Source organism: Molothrus ater, chromosome 5 (assembly GCF_012460135.2).
Source record: "Molothrus ater isolate BHLD 08-10-18 breed brown headed cowbird chromosome 5, BPBGC_Mater_1.1, whole genome shotgun sequence".
Taxonomy (NCBI): domain Eukaryota; kingdom Metazoa; phylum Chordata; class Aves; order Passeriformes; family Icteridae; genus Molothrus; species Molothrus ater.
This window is the reverse complement of record NC_050482.2, coordinates 20,635,834-20,657,721: the sequence shown is the minus strand read 5'-3', so window position 1 is coordinate 20,657,721 and position 21,888 is coordinate 20,635,834. Positions and strand designations below refer to the sequence as shown.

At 42.8% G+C, this 21,888-nt stretch overlaps 1 protein-coding gene across 6 annotated transcripts in view; it reads right to left on the bottom strand.

Annotated features, from left to right (window-relative positions):
* The window catches only part of GRM8 (glutamate metabotropic receptor 8), a 315,303-nt gene extending 301,104 nt beyond the window's left edge, over nt 1-14,199 (bottom strand). For 2 of the 6 annotated variants that reach the window (XM_036400684.2, XM_036400679.2), the window contains exons 1-3: nt 13,988-14,199; nt 13,445-13,706; nt 5,881-6,730 (exon numbers count right to left, since the gene is read on the bottom strand). In XM_036400684.2, coding sequence (XP_036256577.1) covers nt 5,881-6,390 — 510 coding nt within the window. In that variant the 5' untranslated portion in view covers nt 6,391-6,730; nt 13,445-13,706; nt 13,988-14,199. Of the gene's footprint in view, nt 1-5,880; nt 6,731-11,867; nt 12,034-12,139; nt 12,971-13,444; nt 13,707-13,987 lie in introns of those variants that run through there. The other 4 variants (XM_036400680.2, XM_036400683.2, XM_036400682.2 and 1 more) reach the window with 4 other exon arrangements.
* Between the last annotated feature and the right edge of the window lie 7,689 nt (nt 14,200-21,888).

Sequence of the window (21,888 nt, the reverse complement as noted above, 5' to 3'; positions counted from 1 at the left end):
TGCCCCCAGGGAAGTAGAAAGAAAATCAGATTGTTGGTCTTTAACAGCTACACTCTCCTTGTAAGGTGCTCATGTATTGTACTTATGGAATGAGATAAAACCCTCAACATTTTAGACAGTTTCAACATGCCTTCAAAAGCAGGGGAGACATCTCAAATATTTAACCAATGTTAATCAAGCTTCTGATTGTTCCTGTGAAATGCTTAAACACAAGCAAATCAAAATGACAAAAGAGAAGAACAGAAAGGTCAGAAGATGCTTCTCAAGCCTTGTAGCAAACCAATGACAAACAAATGAAAATAACACAGAAAAGCAGATTAGCCTTTTGCTCCAACCACAGGTTATAGCTACATCTAGGAATGTGAGAAACCAAAAATTCTTAAACTTTTAGGGGAGTATTTAAGAAACTAATATACTGAAAAATAATGAATGAATGCATCAAGTTGGTTCTGTTCTCTCTTGCCTCAAGCAGCTTAGCACAAATGAAATTTGATGCTAATCAGTGCTAGCGGTTGTCACAGAATCTGAAAACCTATTATTTCCTCTGGCTGCAACTAAAAAATTTGGCAACTGTTTCATTATTGATGCTAGTAAAGTACCTCTTGTATCTATAATTTTATCTTGGTGTTGACCTGGTATTTGCCTCTCTTGACCACACACATTTAACCTGATAATGACAGAGAATCATGGTTGTGTTAAAAGGGGTTTTCTGCATAATCAAGTGTCTACTGCCATGGAAATATAAAGAGAGATGAACTTTTCTTCTATGTAAAACAAGTTCAATTATGAAAAAAAATATAATTACAATAAAGATATTTTTCAGCCAATAACAAGACAAGTTGCTCAGGCACTAAACAGATACATGCATGTTCTAAGCTACAAAAAAAGCATTGTAAAATTAAATTAGATGTATTGGTTTCTTTTATAGTTAAAAATTATTCAGAAAGTGTGAATATTATCCAGAACTAAAGTACAATAAATATGTTCATCTTAATACCTATTTCAAAATGTTTTAGTCATCTTCTCCCTACATATAATAATTTTTCTTCACACTTCACAAAAAATCTTCCACATATGTTTTAACCACCAGGAAAAAAAATCATCCTATTACACATTTCAAATGGTATGCAGTGGAAAATATTGACAGATGTAGCAGGACACAGTGAACAGAAAATGGATATATTTTAATCAGTGCAGCACATTTTTTTATTAATGAATACCAATATGTTGGGTAAAATTCTTGAGCCTGTTCTTTACTTCTTTAAAGTAGATAATACAGCTTTTCCATTATGGAAAGGGCCTGCAGTCACACATGGAACAGACTGACTCCTGTATCTTCCTAGATCTTTTGAAGTCTGTGATGCTCATGAGGTGCAAATATTTCTGTAGATATAGAGTCTAGACCAGAACCTGTGTATGCCTCAGGTTGCCTCACAAAAATGTTTGTGGTATCTGAAATTAGGTGGTAAAATGTTATCACATTTTATTTACATCATATTCCTTTTCATTAGATGCACTCCACTGCCACAATTTAAATTCAAAGCCCAGCATTTATGAAGTTCAGTGAGATAAGCCTCTGTACTGTGGTAATGCCCTCATTTCTGGGAGGCCTGTTGTCTGCTGCTCTGTGCAGGTCTAGAACACAAGGCAGCAAAAGTGCCAAATGGCAGCCAAACATAAAAAGACCTGGAACTGAGCATAAAAATAGCATCATCCAAGTATAGCCCTAGTAGCTGTGCACAGCTACCAGGCAAAGATATGCACTAAAACCCAAAATGAGGCAATGAAACAATCAAAGTGGATAGGCAAAATGCTACAGGAACTAATATATTCACTTCTAGATTTACTGAAAGACATTCTCCCTTGCATTTTGGATGGTTGCCATAAAGTTGAAAGTGTTACTCCGTAATGTCATTTGTACTTGTACTTCTATAGAGGTAAACGTGTATGAAATGCATAAGGCAAATGTGCATGAAGTGAATATTAGTCCCCTCCCTCAGACAGCACCTATTAAAGTGGATTACAGCTCTGCAGCAAAAAGGAAATTTGACCAAACAGAGGAAATAAGTAATTTAGCCTTGGGAAACTGGTGGAAATAGAAGGTGAGACAAGGAAAGGCCAGGCAAGGCAAAGTAAGGCAAGGAAGGAATAAAGCTGTTGATGAATATTTGGCCTTATACACATGTACATAAATATATACATAAAAGCTTGAGATCACAATTCATCAAGCATACCGTCCACCCATCTCAATTTGCATGCAAACCATCTTCCCTAGCTGCTCCTAGTGTGACACTGGCTAGAAGATGTGTGAAGGTGACAGATGGAGTGTACCAAGGAGCTCAGAAATAGTATGTGGGGTTTGGATGTGAGGACACAAGCATCAACAAACGCCTATATTTTCCCAGCAGATTTTAACCATTGACATAAGTTATTCAGACATTAAAGAAGTAGAAGCTTTGAATACAGGGAACATAACACATGAAGTGAGCTAAGATACACAGTCTCTTGTTTCCTCCAGGCCAAGTTTGGGGGGCCTGGGAAACAACCCAGATACTCCTAAGTGTCACACAAAACAGATAAAAGTTCCCATCTAGTCATGCCTAAGCACCCTACAGGAAGACAGAATGTCTTTAAAACAAATACAAGGAAGGATGCAAGAGTAATATTTTGACAGATTGAGTCAATAGCAAGGTTTCCTTTGTGATAGTGAGAGCTGCCTAACTGAGACAGCCAGCTCCTCAATAGATCCTACCAATCTAAGATCCCTTGTCTCTGTTTTCTTTGTGAAGCAGACCACTCCTGATGTTTCCTGACAAAAACAACTTAAAATTATGGAAAAATGAACATCATTAAAGCAATCAAGAAATAACAGGTCGACTTTCACACAATTCTATGCTCCAGTGTTTCCTGTATGTAAAGTGCCTCTGGAAAGTCTAAAATCATCAGTGGGTGAAATTTAGTCTGTCCTAATTTGTGCCTTAATCTTTTGGCCCTACTAAGGGTAAGACCAATGGAAAATCACCTGTTAAGCAGCAAGACACCTCAAAATTCACAGAACAAAAAAGGAGAGAGACGAATTCAAGGCAAGCCATTTGATCAGGAGAAAGGCTATAGATAGGGGTCATTTTCTGTGGTGGCCTCCCTCCCCTCTTCTCATGGAAACACTTAGATAAAAGAATACATTTACTATCAGTTTGTGCTATCCACCAGATCATCAGATAGAACTATTGACCTGTATGTTTTCTGTCATAAAATCGATAAAAGAAAGAAAAAAAAATTGCAAGAAAAAGAAAAATAGCAGCATAAAAGTTCAAGCTGCTGAGAGTAGCACTTCTTAGACTATCTTTGTGTATTCACATTGAGAGTTATAATATGCTTCTCACAATTTCATTACAAATTAAAATTTTGCCAGATAACAATGTTCTCAAAAATATGTAGTCCTGACATTTAGGAACTTCAGAGCAGGTATTAAAGCAACACTGAACTTCAAATTACAAAATAGCACTGTTAAACAGAAATATGGATGAATCACACTCACCCTGGATAAAATGGAAATAGGCATTTGCATGATGGTGATTGCTGATTTCAATGCAAGCACAGACATTTACCCCAGCTGAGGGTCCCACCTCAACACATACCAAGATAAACACAATTTCATGTCTGGAGGCTCTATGAGCACTGGCCCAGGTCCAGATCCTCAGCCACAAAGTTGTGGGGATGCATCAGCTGAGAATTTCAGCCTATGTCTTTGGTCTGAATACAACCCAAATTGGATTATACATCCAAGTTTCTGAAAAACGACCCTTAATTTCCTAATCCTCTTGACTATAACGATTGTGAGTGGTTTCTACCGAGCTTCTAGCCCAAAGCCTTACCCAGAAGCCTTTACTCATGAAGAGATTCACTTCTGAGAGAAAATGTAAAAACAGATTTCACATTTCTGATGCTGGTCCATCATCAGACATTAAAGGGTATAATTTATCATTTTTTTACATTATTAAGAATATTTGTGCAGGATCTATATTTAAAACTAAAAGAGATGTCTCCTCCTTTTGCCAGCAGCTGTGTTACATCAATTAAATGGGTAAATAAGATCTTTCCCCAGAGGGGATATCACATGACCCTCTATTGATTAAGACTGCAGTAGAATGTTATTTGCAATCTTATTGCATAATGTAAATCAGGAGGTAGCTGTCAAGGTTTCAGAAGACAAATTGCTGCTATCTTAGACAATTCATAGGCCTCTTTCTTTCTTGCTGCTCTTAATTCACAGTTAATGCAGGTCTTACCAGGCTTAGTTTCTTAAATAAGTCTATAGAACCCTATTCAACTCAAAAACTGGGTCTAAGTTGTAGTCTACTTGGCCCTGCATTAGAATGGGTATTAAAGTGACTATTCCATCTATCATTATTTCATAAATATGCATTATTTAATAGGACAACACAACTTCAAAAAAGGATGTGAACTGAAAAATAGACACCTTCTGCAACATGCCTGATGATTCCCAGGACAGATAAACCTCTCCACCAGGCACAGCTCCAGAGGTGCTCTCCATATAGAACATTTTTAAGTCCTGGCTCAGTTTTGTGTACTTGATTTTCACAAGTAAAACACTGGGCTAGAACTAGTCCTGTACTCTCAAACTTCTCTAACTGCAGCTGAGCATCAGTTTTGAGACTGAAAGGAACACGTGACCACAACTCAGCAGTCACTTTGCTCCTCCACTGAACTGTAAATCCATCATTATTTCCTTTGAGGGAGAACCAAAAGGAAAGACTAAAATCTCCATTCAAATGACTGAAATGCACTTTGCTGAGAAACCATAAAAAAAAGGCCAATCTTTCTCTACTACTAATCAATCTCAGTTACAACAATTAGGAAACAAGTGCAACACTTTTCAAAATACATAACAGTAATATTAAACAATACCAGAATCTTCTGCACCAAAGTCAAAGAAATGGTCTTTAAGTGGGTTTTGGTGATTGTAAAGTTGTATGAAATAAGGCAAGATTTCTGAATGGATGAAAGGAACAGTGGGTGGTAGGACAGTAATAGATTCAGACATAAGTTACAATTGTTCTGCACATAGAAAAAAGTACTCAACTTACCATCATCTGCTTGCCATTACAAAGGATTAAAAGTTAAATATCTGCTGCCTGATCATTTCCATCCAAGTTGATTGATTAGAATGTGTTCATCTTCCCATTTAACTTAGCAAATTTACAAGTGGCAGGTTTACTTTTCCATTATCTAGAATGTCTGAGCTTCATAAAGTATTTGGAAACAAATGCCACTAGAACTGTTGCCTAAAAATAATCTCTCACAAGGTGATAAAAAAGTCTGTAAAAAATATCACCTAGCAGAAAATAGGTAAAAAAAGAGGTAAAATTTCAAGAAAATCAAAGATTTTACAGTACATTTCATTTGGCTAGACATGCACATCAGTAGCACTAGATTATTACTGGCATATCTTTCTATGTAAATAAATAATCTGGTCCTCCAAAAAATTTATTTGTGTTAAAATCTTATTTTTCATTCTCCTGGAAATTTGGGAAATTAATCCTAACCCAGTCTTGATGAGCATAAATGCTTAACATGGACCAAATTTGAGTAGTATAAAAGTAAAGAAACAAATTCTTAAAGAGTTAAAATGTGCACAGATGCTCAGAACTTTAAGAGAAGTGCTTGGTGCCTTAAAATAGAGTCTGCAAACACTGCTTTTAGGTATTTTTCCCCCTCTGCTTTGAAAGGGCAAACAATTTCAGATTTTTGAATGTGAAAAGCGTCGACTCTTTTTTGAAGGTATGACAACACAACCACTTCACTTATTTCATTGTTCTTGAAATTTAAAAAAAAAAAAAAACAGAAAATGTTACTTACCTTAAAGAGTCTTAAAATATTTGCAACCATAATGGACACAGAACTTGCTGCAGCACCAATCACACCTGATATCTTGTCTGGTTTAGTGAAAATAGGTGGGTCACCATTTGCACACTTGACGTCTGAACCATCTTTTTCTATCAATGCTTGCACAAATGTTAAGGATTGCTCCAATGCATAAGTGTCCCTGGAACACGTATCAAGGATACGGACACCCAAGGTGATATTGGCAAGAAGATCAGGGTCTTTATTAATTTGATCAACTGCATACAGCATTGCCTCCAGCCTGTGGATCCCCTTCTCCTTCTTGAGCTCCCCACAAGGCACCCCTCTATCCCCTTTTGCATGAACGGGGAACAGTCCTCCCAAGATGATGTCCCCATCCAGGCGAATGGAGTGGGCATACTCCTGGCCGTGAGTCCTTTGCATCAGAGTGAGTATCCAGTAGAACTTGGCTGTTAACAGGAAGAAACAATGGCAGGAAACCAATCGTTTGCCTTCGTATACCATTTTCTCTGAAGACGTTGTTGCTATCCAGTATCCAGGTTTTCTTCTTGCTAAAAGATGAGGCTGACCATTTGAAGCTGCACTTTCTGGAGGCTACCATCAGTGCCCAATAAGTAATATAGAACCATGCGGTGGGTAGGTAGAAAAAAAGATCTCAGCAGAAGTACATAAAATGTGTTTTACAAAAGATGTCCACTGATGGAACGGGTTGACCAGCTTTTCTGAGGTGGTTTTTCAATTGCTCTTAATTGATGGTGAGGAGTAGGGTAGTATGTCTAGTCCTGATGCTAAAAGGAGGTCAGTAGCTTATGTCCTTGTATTTTGCCCTACAGCTGAGGTACTTCTGCAAAAAAAAAAAAAAAATTAGCAACAGTGAGAAATACCATTTACTTCAGCAGTTTTATACCTGTCACACAGTGTATTTACTTTTGAATAGCAGTTACATCACCTAGGTTTTACTTTCAATGTTCTTTAACTTAGCAAATCTTGGCCTTCAGTGAATTTGAACACCTGGCTGCACTGTACTATAAGCTAGGAAATTGATGATGCCAGCAGAGCAAGAGCCGAATCAGGGGAATTAAACTTAGCTTGGTGTTCAAATTCTGAGCAGTAATTCATATTTACCTTCATGTTGCATGGCACCCAGAAACAGACCTGATCCATAACACACTGTATTTTCTGTTTTGCTGCATTATTCTGTTCAACTTTATTATGCTGCTCCAGCCTACAGAAGTGCAATAACCACTTACACTCTCACTCCTGGAGAGGTCTCATTTATGACAATGGAGTAATCAGGGCGCCTGAATTTAAGTACACCCTTCACCCAATGCAGTACAAGCACATTCAATTCATTTGGATGTGAGACTGATTATTTCTCCAATGGAATTCACTTTGAGGGGGGCCTAACTACATATCTAAATCTCCTTCAAGATAATGTCTAACACTAAATTACTTTTATGAAAAGGTAGCTGATTTCTCAAGTAAAAAGAACACAACATATTATGTTAGGAAACCAGCTGAACATCCAACGTTTCTTTTCCAACATTTGACTTGAGCTGAGGTTTAACATTAACAAGGTCTATTTTCTCTATTCTCTGCTTGCATTTGGACCACATTAAATAGGAACAATGTTGTGCCTGCACTGACATTTGGAGGGATCCCGCTGATTTTAACGAGATGAGGATTTCAGCCTACATATCTAAACACCTGACTGACTGTTATAAATATCTCCAAATTGCCCACACTTTAATTCTCAAGTAAAGGCACTTATTTATTTCAATTCTTAACAAAATTATACGTGCCTGAATAAATTTTTAAACCTCTGAGGAGAAGAAAGCGAGAAGTAATTTTACCTGGTACTAGATAGGCACACTGTGGGCTATTGCATCTGAACCAGTCTCTCAATACACCTGTTACAGGCTATGGAGAGCAGTGGACATCCTAGGGTACAATTTACCTTATCCTTTTTTCTATGAAAAGTTTTACTTACAATGGAATTGATCACACTGAACAAGTGTCTATATCACTGCCTGTACAGAAAATCCAGGCATCAGGGCCATCTGTAAATATCTAATTTTTCCTTAGTGATCTGACTGGTTACTACCAAAAACATGGTCACACTGGAAGACAAATACAGACAAAACCACAAAACTTTTATATATCATGTGGTAACAAAACTCAAAATGCACTTTGATAATGCTTTAAATTGATAATCCTCTTCTTACACTAATTTTGTTACATTATTTCCTTCCATGATAACACTAAGCTCACAAAAGTTGAAGTAGTCTTCAAATGATGGCTATTTGAAGACCTGAGAAGAAGATTCACAATGGAAAGTCTTTTACTGAATGTGAAACTATCTCACCGTGAAAACGAACAGTTGGAAATGAAACATTTGACGGGTATGAATAAAATCACTGCACCTCTTGACATTTAGTTTTGCTTGAATTTGGCTCAGAGTTCAATCCAAGCGACACAAAATCCGTGCTGTTTTTTGTGATAATCCCATCATTCTCCCTTGGCTCTTTTTAGACACACAGGTTACAAAGGTGCCTGGGCTCCAGCCCTGTGAGCCAAACTCAGAGTCATTCACAAACTGAACAACTTGACTCACACTACAGTGCAATTTGATCCAGGCCCATGGGGTATTTCTCATATGGTCCACACTACAGAGAAAAGATTGAACTACTAACTAGCCACAGTTATCTGTTGTTTCAATTGCCTTACTAGAAAAAAAACAGTTATGGGTTCAAAATAGTAAAGAGTAGCCCTAAAATAGGTATGGAGGTAATTTGCTTTATGGTTCCACAATGAACTCAGTGGTCCATGCACGTATGTACAAACCAGACAGGGAGAAATTCACTAAGGCAATAAAAGATAAGACTATTCTTATTTAACACTATATGGAGAACAAGAAAGCACCACTGACAAAGGGAAAATATTCCTGAAGGAAAGAAATGCTGCTTTTTCCCTTTTCTCAGCCGCAGGTTAATTCCTCACAGCCAAAAAATGCCCAGAAATTAAAGCAAGTGTCAGTCTTCATGCAACAAATAGTGATGGATTCAGCTATTGCAACCTAAATTCTAACAACAACAGAGAAGCTACAGTGAGCCAAAGATCGTCAGTCTAATACTTTATCTGGAACTGACTGAAAATCAAATGAATTGGCAATTAGCATTTTTCAACATTATAGCCTTCATAAGCATTAATTGCTTTGCCTCAGCTTGCATGGTTTCCTGAAGAAGCATGTTTCTTAGCTGTAAGTGTCCACTGCTTGTCTATAAAACAGAAATAAAATTTTAAAGTGTTCTTTTTAAAAATTTAAGACCTTTTAGTCTTTTTTTAATGTTACCTAAGAAATAAAAGCTTCTATTATACTGCCTAATTTATTCATGGCACACTGCTTTTTATATATTGATTAACATTACCTTTTACAGAACATTTCAAGTCTGTGTAGCTAAGCAGAAAGCATATGATCTAAATTAATTCCATTTTTATCAATGAATTTTAGTGAAAAAGCACGGGCCTCTGGGCTATAAAGCCTGAATGAACTTTTCTCATGTGCAGAGATTTCATTTGAAGTAAAATGCTGTCCTTTTCCAAAAGACCATAAAAGTTTGAATTAATGCAAATATATTCTTGATTTACCAGGTTCCCCACTGTAGTAGCTGGTGTTCACTAGAAACTTGAGTTCAGAGAAGAAATTCATATATTTCCCCTGCACAGCCCGAGAGTAAGTGCACCACAAAGCGTCTCTTCCAGTCACCTTGTAATACATGCTTCTCTTGGGTTTATTTCATTAAAAATATCTGGCATTATCAGAACATATTGCTATTTTTAAAGTCAGTATTTCAGCACAAACCTCCACTTGTTCTGCTAGAATATGCATTTATTTTTAAACCTAAGGAGGCGGAGTACTGCAAGACAGGGAAGATGGAAACTTGTGCATGTAGTGTCTGGTTCTGAAATTACTTCCTTCATAAAATCATTCAGTTTTATCAGATATTTGGTACTCAAGGTTGTGATTTTTGTAACAGACTGTCAGAACCAGTGCATCAGAATGAACCCAGACCAGTCATTACTCCAACCACAGACTTATTGCACTAAAAGACAGGCTCATTATGGAAACTCTTTATGTTAATGAAAAGGTCTAAATAATGGGTTGAGTGACAGATAAATACTTAAATAAATATAGGAAATGTTTCTATTTTGTTAGGAAGGCTCCTGAAAGAGACTCTTCAGCTGGCACTGAAGCTTTCACTGAAAACATGTAGAAAGAGTCAATATGTTCATCAGGAAATACAGTTTTTAAAATCTCACAATTACAGACAGCAGCAGGAGCAAGCAGTACTCTCTAGAGCATAGGCAGGATGGACATTTTACAGCCGACATTGCTAGACAGACATACATGAACCCTTTACTGAGGGACAAAATAAACTATAAGTGAGGAGAAAAAATATCTCAGAAAAAATGTTTAAAATTTTGTTTGAGCCAAAAAAACTAATCTCTTATTGTATTTAAAGCATGGCTGGAGCAGTACCAAGATAAAATAAAGCAAATATTCTGTGAATTAGGATACAAGAAGTTCTAGAGTGAAAACCCATTCACAAAATATCAGATTGCCCAGTCAATACAAAACTGATCTGGTTTTACTGAATGAAAACAAAACAATGGCAAATTCCATTATTAAGTTCTGAGGAGGAAAAAAACCCACAAATTTGATTATTTTGATGTTTTACTACTGACACCTCTGAACCTATGAGAGAATTCACTTGTTAACATTCATTTCAATGTTAACAAAGTTGCTTCTTTCTCCTGTACAGCATTCCTCAATGAGCAAATAGCTGAATTTCCACACAGAACAGGTAAAGAGTTGCCACCTGCACACAGTAGCCTGACACATATAGAAGATTAATGGGTTTTGCTGACAACAAAAGAGAATTTGGAAAACCTTTGGCCTTGACATCGCAACTCCTAACTTGCAAGAGAATTCTTCACTGATGTAAGTAGTCTTATCTACCTCGGCTCTTCTGTAATGGTTTGCTGCGCCCCTGCCACAGAGGTAACCTTTCCACAATAATCAGGACTTCAAGGCGAATCACTCTCAGCATCTCGTTTACAGGAACTATTTCTTCCCTGTGCAGTCTGATGTCTACACTCAGCCTGATCAGCCCCTTTTCAAATACCCCACAACACCTACCCTGCAAATATCCATTTACCAAACAAGCTACCCTGTGAAAATCCAACACAGGTCCTTCTGCTGGGTTGAGACTAAGGGGAGGCTACAATTTTTAAAAAGAAAACTACATTGAGCATTTTCCTCTGCCCTTGGTTGGACTTTCAATGAACCTCGTCAGTATTAACATCTTCAGAGAAAGGCTTCAGCTCTGGTCTAGCAAATGATGATCAAGATTTTCCCAGGCATCCTAGTAGAGTTTTCTCTGTTGTTTCTGCTTTCATTTGACCCTCTTCCCACCGGACTCCCACTCCCCAGTCCGCACAGCTGTGCTCAGAGCAGGCGCGGCTGGTGCAGTCCGGTGCTCTGCAAGAGCGACTTTGCCCCCAAAAACGCAGCCATACGCCGAAATCGTCCCGGGGCACCCGGCAGGAAAGTCCCCCACTGTGTGCACTCCCGACCCCGGCGACGGCCCCGGCGAGCGGGCGGGTCCCCCGGGTGAGTGCCCCAGGCGAGCATCGCTCCGCATCCCGCTCTCCATACCCCGCTCTCCGTATCCGGCGCATGGCGCGCCCGTGCGTTCCGCACAGCGCTCCGCGAACCGCACCCGCGCCTCCGCACGGCACACCGCAGCGAACTCCGCGGACCCTGCACCGCACCCGCGCACTCGGCACCCACCCCGCTCGGCACCGCGCTCAGCACCGCGCCTGGCACTCTGCTCAGCACCCCTCAGCACCCCGCGCCTGCCGCCGCTCCCTGCCCCGCCGCCGGCGCACACCGGCGGAGCCAGCAGCCGGCCACGCACCGGCTTTCCGCGCCGCTCCTCCTTGCTTTCCCGGCTCTTGGCGTGCCCGGCACCTTTCCCGGCCCGAGGAAGGACTACCGCAGCCAGGCCGGCCCCGCCCAGCGGAGGGGCCCGGGGAGCGCCCCCGGGCTGGGCGAGCCGGCTTCCCCGCGCAACTCCGCGACCATCGCCCATCACCGCTGCGCTTCTCCCTTGAAGGGAGCCCCCTATTGTTCTCCACTTTACTTAGCCGAGCGATTATTATTTTTGTCTCTTCCCAGGCTCATCCGTACCCCGGCTGGCGTGTGCTGTGGAGGGATTCCGGCACAGCCTCGTCGCGGCTCTCCTCGCAGCCTCGCTCCCTCCAGCGAGCGGCCGTAGGACGGGTTTGAGCTGCCTCCCGCCGCGGCCTCGCAGCCCAGGCGGCCCGTGGGCGGGGGACGGAGGGCACATACGGATTTCCCGGCTGGAGCCAGGGCTCCGCCGGTCCCCTCCGAGCCCTGGTCCCTGGCCGGGAGCGCTGCACCTCCGTCAGCGGCGATGCAAAAGCAAGCGGCGCCTTTTATTTCCAGCCGCCGGTGATTCCTTCCTCTCCTTACATCAACTAGTCAGCTTTAATGAGCTTCTGCTCCCCCCTCGATGCAAACCTAAGTCTCTTTTAATGAATCCCTGGTCCCAGAGGTCCGAAGCTTGCAAACTCCAAAACGCCAACGCCGGATTTCCATACACTTTGGGTCACTGATTGGTTTTTACTACTTGAGTTGTGTTGTACGGTTCTTGCTCTTCATTTTCTTATTTATCTGGTTTTTGTTGCTGTTGCTGTTGTTTGGCTTGTTTGGTTTGGGTTTTCTAACCGTGTCATACATCCACCTGCCAACATTTCGCATTCCTGCGATCAGCACATGCCAGCGCTGAGGATGCTGCTCCACGCCGAGGACAGTTAAGCCCTTGCCTGGTGCCGGTACAGCCTCTCGCCTTCTTCCTCCTGGGAAGAAGCCTCCGGAGCTCGGCGGGGAACCTCCTGCCTCTTCCGTCCCCAGGGACGCGGGGGTGTCCCCGGCGGAGTCAAGGAAGCTGAGCCCACCCGGCAAGGTATGGGCGGGCGGCCGGCACCTCGCCCGACCCTGGCCCCAGAGAACTTGGCGGCGGCGGGCAGGGCTGGCCCGTGCCCCCCGAGCGGCGGAAGCCCCCTCTTCCCTCCTGGCCAGCGAAACGTGAACAAGGTGGCGGGGAGCGCGGGGGAACCCCTGAACCCCCCTCCCCCGGGGGGTGGGAGAAGACCCGGCTAAGACGGCCGAGGGGAGACCTCACTGCTCGGGAGCTCCGAGATTCTCCCTTTTTGCTCGCTGCTGTGACGGCACCGTGTCCGAGATCTCTTTCGTTAGATCTGATTGGGGGACGATATCGACAATAAAAATGATAAATAATTAACGCAAAAAAAAAAAAAAAAAAAATCTCCCGGAGCCACGAAGCAGACGGAGAGGATTGCCCGGGATTCCCAGCCCAAAAATCTTAACTGAGGCAAAACGCGCATTATTTGTCTTCTCCTGTCTGCTTAAATTAAGAACTAAAGACGACACACACAGATACACAAATACCTTGATCGAAAAGAGTTGCATATCCATGTTACTGTGGAGGTCCCTGGAATTATTATACCCGGTGTCGATCGGGAATGGCATGAGGTAATTTCTGTACCAGCCTCGTCTCAGACAGCTCCCCTCAGCAGCGTCAGCTTAATATGCGAGAGCTCAGCCTGGGACAGGTATCCAGGAGAGCGGTTTCAGTCGTGCTGTTTAACACTCGCGAACAGCCAAGCCGAACTTGCTCCACTGACTCCTTCTTCACTTCCCCTCCCCAACCCTAAAAAACCAAAAACAACTAAAAAAAACAATCCACAAGGTAACTTTTTGGGGTCAGTGGCTCAGCCCCCGTGACTATACCAACCCTCCGCTGCCTTGCCGCTCAGTCGCAGCGGCGAACACACGCACCGGCCCGGCTGAGCCGTTCACAGCCAAGCAAGAAAATACCTCAGCCCCCGCCCCCGGCCCGGCCCCCGCGCCGGCGGAGCGGTCCGCGCCAGGAGCCCGCGGCTCGGAGCCCCCGGACGTCGGTGGGAGCGGCACGGCGCTGCCTGCCCTTACCGCGGCTGTGGCGGGACGGGCACGGCACGGAACGGCTCAGGGCGGCGGGGCGCGGCAGGGCACGGCTCGGCTCGGCTCAGCGGGGCGGGCGCGTAGCCACACTTGTAGCTGTTCTTGGTGCTGAAGGAGGCGACGCTCCGCGGCAGGACAGGGCACGGCACGGCTCGGCGCGGCTCGGCACGGCACGGCACGGCACGGCACGGCACGGCACGGCACGGAGCGGCTCCACGTGAATCCCCAGCCGGTCGCGGCTGCGGCTCCGGGCCCGCCCGCCCCCGCTCGGCACCGCCCTCCCCGGCACAGCCGCTCCGCCCGGGGCGCGGTGCCGGCAGACGCGGCCGCGGGATTTCTGAGCAGAGGAAGCCGGTGAAGGCTGAGGCTGTGGCAGCGGGGGAGCGGGAGCGAGGACAGGGACACAGAGGGGATCACCGGCGCGGGCCGGGTCTGTTTAACGCGGTCTCCCCCAGGGTGCGGAGCCTCCATCCCCATCCCGCCTTTCGCGGGCGGCGGAGTCGTGTCCCCCGCCACGGGATCGATGACACAGGATAAGATTCCCGACGCTCTTTGTCCCGACCCTGGTTTTGGCTCGCAGCTCGGATGACGGGTGGCGCAGTTCCCATTTATCCCCCGACACCAGGGAGGTTTCGGCAGCGCGGGGCCAGGGCCATCCCGGAGGCTAAGGGACACCGCCGGGAGCACCTCGCCGGACGGCTCTGGAAGTTTGCTCCGCTCCCAGAGGCTCTGCCCAGCACACGACCCTTGCCCGGGAATGCCCCGCGCCGCCGGGCGGGAGCGCCCGGGCCGGGCCCGCGGAGCCGCGGGAGCGCAGCCCCGGCGCGGCCGCTCCGCCCGCCCGGGAGCCCCGCTCAGCCTCGGCCAGACGGCGCCACCTCGAGGGCGCTGCCCGCAACTGCACCCGCGGCGCCGGCTCGGCTGCGGGACGGGCTCGGAGCGGGGGCAGCGCGGCCGCGCGTCCGGCTCCGGACAGCGACCAGACCTTTTCCATCCTCCATTTCACGCTAGTCTGAACTGCTTTCCTTAAAAGAAACAACATCTTTCTCAGCTTTGCCCAGGGCTGTCTCACTTAAAACATCATTGCTAGAAGGAGGAATTCCAAGAGTGCTTAAATATGTCCAACCAGCGCTTCCATGATCATCTTTGCTGTGTGTTACTGCTTGTGTTTATGTTAAAGGTCTGCCCCAGGCAAACCACGGCACTAGACAATGCTCGATGAGTCGCTCAAGCCTGTAACTTCTCTTATGGAAAAGGTCTCTTACAATTGCAAAATGGCACTGGGAAAACAGCCAGGTCTTAGGCAGGATATATTATCTCATGTTTGCATTTGTTTTTTCTCAAAACCTTCCATGACAGAAGATGGAGGAGATGTGGTTTCAATGATCTATCTCAGAAATCAGGAATATAGTCATATAGGTGACTCAATGTCCTGATGTTCAACTGTGAGCAAAATTCCATTTAAAAACAGAAATCCTCCTTTACTCCCATCAGGAAAATTAGCCATGCATGAGTTATCATCAGTGTTAGATAGACCAATTTCCAACTGCATTTATACTTTTCCTCTCCAGCAGCTTAACAGAAAGTTCAGCAAAACTAAACCAAGTGATATCCTGAGGGCACAGGTGATGCCTGAACTCTTGTGTGAATCTTGCAGCTGGAGAAGCAGGCTGAGGTCAAAAAGCTAGGATACAGAAACCTCCAAGGTGCTTCCACCTTGGCCACCAACCTGAATGTAACCTGATGCCTCCCCCTATTTCTTCTAGCCACTTCTTTTCTATAGCATCATTCTGAGGGCATTGAGGGTGTATCTTTTACATATATTTACAGTGAGTACCACAATGACTTTTTGGTGGGAATATGATAAATAAATGATAATTGAAGTTTGCTGTGTTTTAACTAAATGCAAACAGAGAAAATTAATTGTGGTGGGGGGAAGAGGACCGAGGCAGGGAAGATAATAAGAAGCTTCACATGAAAATAGCCATTCTGTGAGGATTGATGACACAGGAGAGAGGCAAAACACATCCATGACTCTCTGAGCAGGATTCATTCTGATTCAAACCCAACAGTAGCTAATGTCAGCTTCCACAGAAGGCTAATGTCAGGGCTGGTGACAGCTACTATCTGCACAAGTAACTTGGAAGGCAAGAAATCCAGTTCTGGAGACCAAGCTGTCATAACCACAATCACCAGTACAGTTTTTAATGATATTCAAATGGAGCTGATTTTTTTCTTAAATTTGAAATGGTGTGAAGACACTCTGAGTTCTGGATGAGGTTTTTGTTGCTGCTTACGTGAGAAATGTGACTTCCTGAGTTATTCAAACACAGGAATTAAACCCACAAAGGCAATAAAACCTCTTGAATAATCACTGTTCAGCAAGAGCCTGCTGATTAATAGCCATTAAAGAATACAGAACCACAAAGTCACTGACTTCCATTAAAGTGATAGTGGATACTACTGGATTCTGAGTTACAAGGTGCTACAGAAAAAGTGTGTTCGAATTTTTCAAGAAACATAATCATTAAAGAAAAGAACTTGAAACTTGGGTGCTTTTTGTGCACTTCTTTAAGACTAATACTTTTTTTACAAATTTTAATATGTGAAGAAAAAAAGAAAGGTGGAGAAAAGGCACACATCAGTAACTATGAAAGAAAGCATTATCTGGAGGCCAAAGAAAGTGTGCAACCATTTGTTAATAGAATATACCTTTAGAAGGCCCCAGCTGTGGCTTATTTCAAATAAACATTTCAGCAATGAACAGAAGATGTAAAAGCTCAAACTTTAAAAAGAAAGATAGCCATCATGTAGGAAAGGTAGCCTGGTTTCCAGGCAAGATTTTTTCAAAATCAGAATATTTTCGGTTTCTAATTTCCAAATCTGTCTAACAAACTCCAGCATGCTAGAAGATTTTAGGAGCTGGAAACCATTGTTCTGCTAGAAGGAGCAACACATGAACATTTTTTGGTAAATGGGTTTTTGAAACTTTTGAAACAGCAGGGACACTAAGTCCCACCAAACCCACTATTAAGCAGAGCAGAGCAGGTCTGGTGGCAGCAGCCAAAGTCAGCATATCCCAGAGATTGCTGGACAAGTGACAGTGCTAAGGCAAGTCTGAGGTCAAGCCAGGAAGTCAAGCTGGGAGATCAGAATCTTCATTAGATTCTTTTAAGGCACAGGCATGGCTGAAACAACTCCAGGAAGGGCAAAGAAGGAATATCAGACCTTAAAACAGCTTTGGGGAGCCTAAAGGAGATTTCTTACAGCTTTCTCACAAAGCTCTCCTCAGCAGCCTCACCCAGGGTCACACTATTGCCTCATGTCTGAGTTTCCTTGACCACTGGCTGCCAAAGCCATGGGAGCAGGGTAGAGCTCTTGTCCCTCATTCATATACTGATCAAAGTTTTGTGTCATATTCTCTTACATCTTTTTCTGCACAGAGCTAGAGGATGACAGTGACACATCTCTCCCAAACATGTCATAAAATTTGACAGATTTTCTTAATGCACAGTATTAAAATTTGCTTCTCAATGTGATTGAAATGTGAAGGAGACACATCTGGAAGTCAAAAATGGTGGACACATACTACATTTAAGTAAAGGATATAGTAAATTTATGAATCAAATACAGTGTTTCCAAAATAGAAGTGGATGATGAGCTGGCAAAATACTCTCCCACCCCACCCAGAACACTGAAGTCAGCAGAGAGGGTTGTGAAAGAAAACATTTGCTAAAGAGAAGAGACTTGATGCTAATTATCTAAAATTACAACACTCCCAAATGGAGTTATCCATTCTTACACCATTATAATGGGAACAGTCTCCACTAGCATATTTCCTTTAGTATAATGACTGTATGGTTTTATATCAGTCAAGTGTCTATAGAGGTACTAAGTTGAGCTGCTTCTAAACCCCTAGTCCTTCAATTTGTCCTTCAGTAAAGGAAAAATGAAATCATGTTTAAGAGTATCTTTCACTCTAAGCCACTTTACAAAGACTGATAAAAACCTACATATAGTGATTAGTTCACTAGACTTTGACATGCTGAAATCTTTGAGGTGAAGTACAAAAAAGGTTTATAAAAGAGAAAGCCAATGCACATTACCTTTTCAACATGTGAACCATAACATTTCCTCTTAAATGACAGCAGATGGATACAGGTATTTTACATAGCTGTAAAAAAACCCTTGTATTTATATACCCTTCCAAATAAGTTATTTGCATACAATGTCATTTGCCAAAAGGCATGTGGAGCTGATCAAGCTCTGCCTTGTTCCAGACACCTTGTCAACTTTTGGCAAAATCCTCTCAGTTAGCAATACATGGAAATAGCTAATCTTCAACTCTGGTATTCCTATCATTTTTGTGGACAGCGGGATCAGGCAGAAGAATGGTTTTGTGGGTTTTTTTTGGTGCAAACTAAGTGCACAAAATCTCTGTGTACTCCCTAGATTAAAAAAAAATACTCAAAGCTTGTTATAAAGTAAACTTTGATTCTACTTTTAATACTGCCTATTAGACAACAAGAAAACAAACCATTGAACCATTGTCTAGAATTCAAGGCATTATATTGCACAGCCATTTCTTTTCACAGCTTGTTGCAGAAGTAACAGAATTGTAGCTCTAGGAATTGTCAAAATCATGAATGAAGACTCACTTGAAGCAAAAAAAAAACTTTTTTTTGAATGAGATTTTAAGTTTAAATGTTGTAAGACCCACCCTCATGCAGCAGGGAGCAGGGAGAGCATTTTTGATGAGGCTCTGAGAATTCCCCTGAAACCACAGCTCGCATACAATGTCCACACAGGCAGCAGAGAGATACCCAGCCCAGCACTTAGCCTAAAGTTATTCTCTGAGTGGATATCTAAGTTCACAAGGTTGACGTCGGGTACATTATGGTGTCACTTTGTGTGCCCAGATCCATCAGAATATGTGTAAGCATGCCCTATATGTGTGAGCCAATTCCTCTTGAAACTGTTCTGTAAGAATCATGTAAATACATTTTTGGGTTCTCAGAGGTGACTTTTCTTGGGCAAAACACACAGGTCTTCAAGACAGATTCTCAAACATCTATGATGTAAACTCCTGTACTTAAAACATTCCTCTAGGCTCCTTGTGTAAAAGAAAAATATGGAAATGGAAAGAAATAGCTCCTTTCCAGGCAGTGAGTCACCTGATATTAGCATAGACATCTAAATAAAAAATGTAAATCATGCCTCAGAAATGTCTTTTTCTCCACATGAACTATAAAAAGAGTCTAAACAACTGACTCAGATGTAAGTGTCTGCAGTATAGATGATCAAAGCCAGGTGAGGCATATCCACCACTGGAGCATGGGGAGGTACAGACAGACAAACAGCTCAGGCTCAGGCTCTGAAAGCACACACCACCAGCTCATGACTAGTTTCTCATGATGCCTGTTATGGTGGTAGTTCATGCTCCAGCATTAATGAGTCCTTCCCCTACCCTTACCACAGTAAGTTACTGAGAAATAGTCAAAATGGTCTTAAGAAGTCAATCAACTCTATGCCAAGTATTTAAAAGTGGGAAATACTTCCCAAAAATTTGTATTTATTAAGAAGTTATATATTTATAAGGAAACAATTCTACATTTTTTTCCCTGAAACTTAATTGGTACAAAATTAAGCAATCATTTGAATTAATTGCCTGTGGAAAAAAAAGTCAGGGTTCAGTTTTTTGCTGACCTTTACAGGAACAAAATGTAGTTAAGTTGCTGCTCAAGATTCACACATGATGACTTTTTACATCCATACAGTACTTTGTGGGGGGAGTTCATGTTAACATGAATTCCTCATCATGAGCACACTATTGAAGTAAACCTTGTAGTTGTCCCTTCTTTTGATGTGCTTTGGTTAATGTACCAGAGCAGTCTAAGGGCTCATGGACTGGATTCCTCCAAGGAAGAACAGAAGCTGAAGCTGCGCTCCAGGACTGCACCCAAAGCATTACAATCAATAGCAGACCAAGCTGCACCTAATCTGAGGTAAGCCACATGTGATGTGACCATCAACTAATCAGCACCAAATATATTGCTCTATAGACCTATGCTGGCCATATGACTTGTTAACATAAATATAGCCCATGCCAGATTGAGGTTACAGTCTTGAAAACTGTCCCAGGAGTGCCCTGAGGGCCAGGGCTGAAAGACTGCACTGAACCTCTGAGTGAGCTAGACTTTGTAACTAATTAAAGGCTAGCATGGTGCATGGCATTTTTCACAGGGAAATTTCACATTTCATTTAATAGTTACCAGCTGTAAATAATGTACACAATTCAATCTTGTGTTTATAAAGTGAAGGTAGAACTTTTTAAATAGACTGGAGGATCAGAAAGCTTGAGTGTAACTGTATTTGCTGTGGGTTCTGTGCAACTGAAACAATAAACTCCTTATCAATGTTTTTGGGAGGAAGATTAACTGTACAGTGACACAACATTCATCCAGTGTTCTGTTCTGCATCTCTAGTTTGGGAATTACATTAATTTGTCAATGATCAGATCATCTTAATAAAACCCTTCATTGCTTAAACTGTAAGTAACGTGCAAAACAATGAGTGGCAGTAGTTCAATCAAGAAAGACCAGTTGTAATGTACTCTTATGGTAGTGGAATTTTCTTGTATTAGAAAAATGACCTAGGACATCTAAAAGCCATTTAGTCATGTCATTGGTAAAAAGGTTAATGATTTTTTTTTCCTGTGCTTCATTGCTTAACTCTGACCTGAAGATAGGTAACCACTAATGGTATCATTAGGTGAGTATTTTACTAGACACTGATGATGCTTCTGCAGCAGAAGCATTTCCAGTTCTTAAATGCTATCTCATTGGTCTTGTTGGGCAACTCAGGAATGGCATAGAGCTGTTTGAGTGCGAAATACAACTACTACATCAACTATACTTGTAAGACTTGACCAAAAAATTGTGTATTTATTAATGTCTCTAGCTGCTTCTCCCATATTGCCTTGTGTTTCCCATCCATATTAACTCTCAATGTTAACACTCTTCTGCTCTAGAAACATCATCAGTGTCTGGTAAAAAAAAGTGCTATTACATTGCTTTGTTGTTGGCTTGGGTTGTTAGTTTTGGTTTTTTAGTTTGTATTCAACACTCTCAAAAGGGAAATTTGAAAAATAAAGGGATGGAGTTATGTAAGAGGAGAAACTGATGGGACCTCCAACCCTGTAGCTGTGCTCTTCATTTGCCAAGACAGAAGCACATGAAGGCATCCTTTTCCTGACTCCTTGCACCCAATGACTGAAACCAGCACTCCCTGGCATCAAGAAATTGCCCCTAATTTCAAGCATGCTCCAGGATGGCTTTCATTGCACATGTCCATGTCTGCATCTTAACTAGGACTGTTATTTTGATGCAAACCTCTTTTCCACCTCTGTTCACCACTGGGATTGGAGCACAGAGCTGTCCTGGACCAAACCAACAGGATCAGCCCTCGATGGAGTCAGAACAGAAGCTGTGCCCCAGCTCCACTGGGCAGCCAGACCTCACCACCAGACCAGTGCTAGTCCCAGGAGATACCCCTGGAGCAAGGACAGTGTGGACACAGGGCCCCAGTGCCCACGCCATGGATCTGCTCCTGTTGTGCTTAATTACCTGTTCTACAAATCTTGTCTCCCTCTCTTCTGCAGTTTCCTGCTTCAGGTCAAAAAACACCCACTGGGGCAGAGAGTGTGTTCAAGAAAGGGCCCAAACAGATGTGCTAGCTGGGGCTGATATTCTGTTGTTTGCTCAAGCAGCTTTGGAGGCTGTAGTGATAATGACCCAGTTCCCTTCAGTTGCAGGAATGCTGCATAAACATTGAGAAAATAACGAAGATTTAAATCAGTTTCAGGCCAGGAGAGATATTTTATCCTGTAA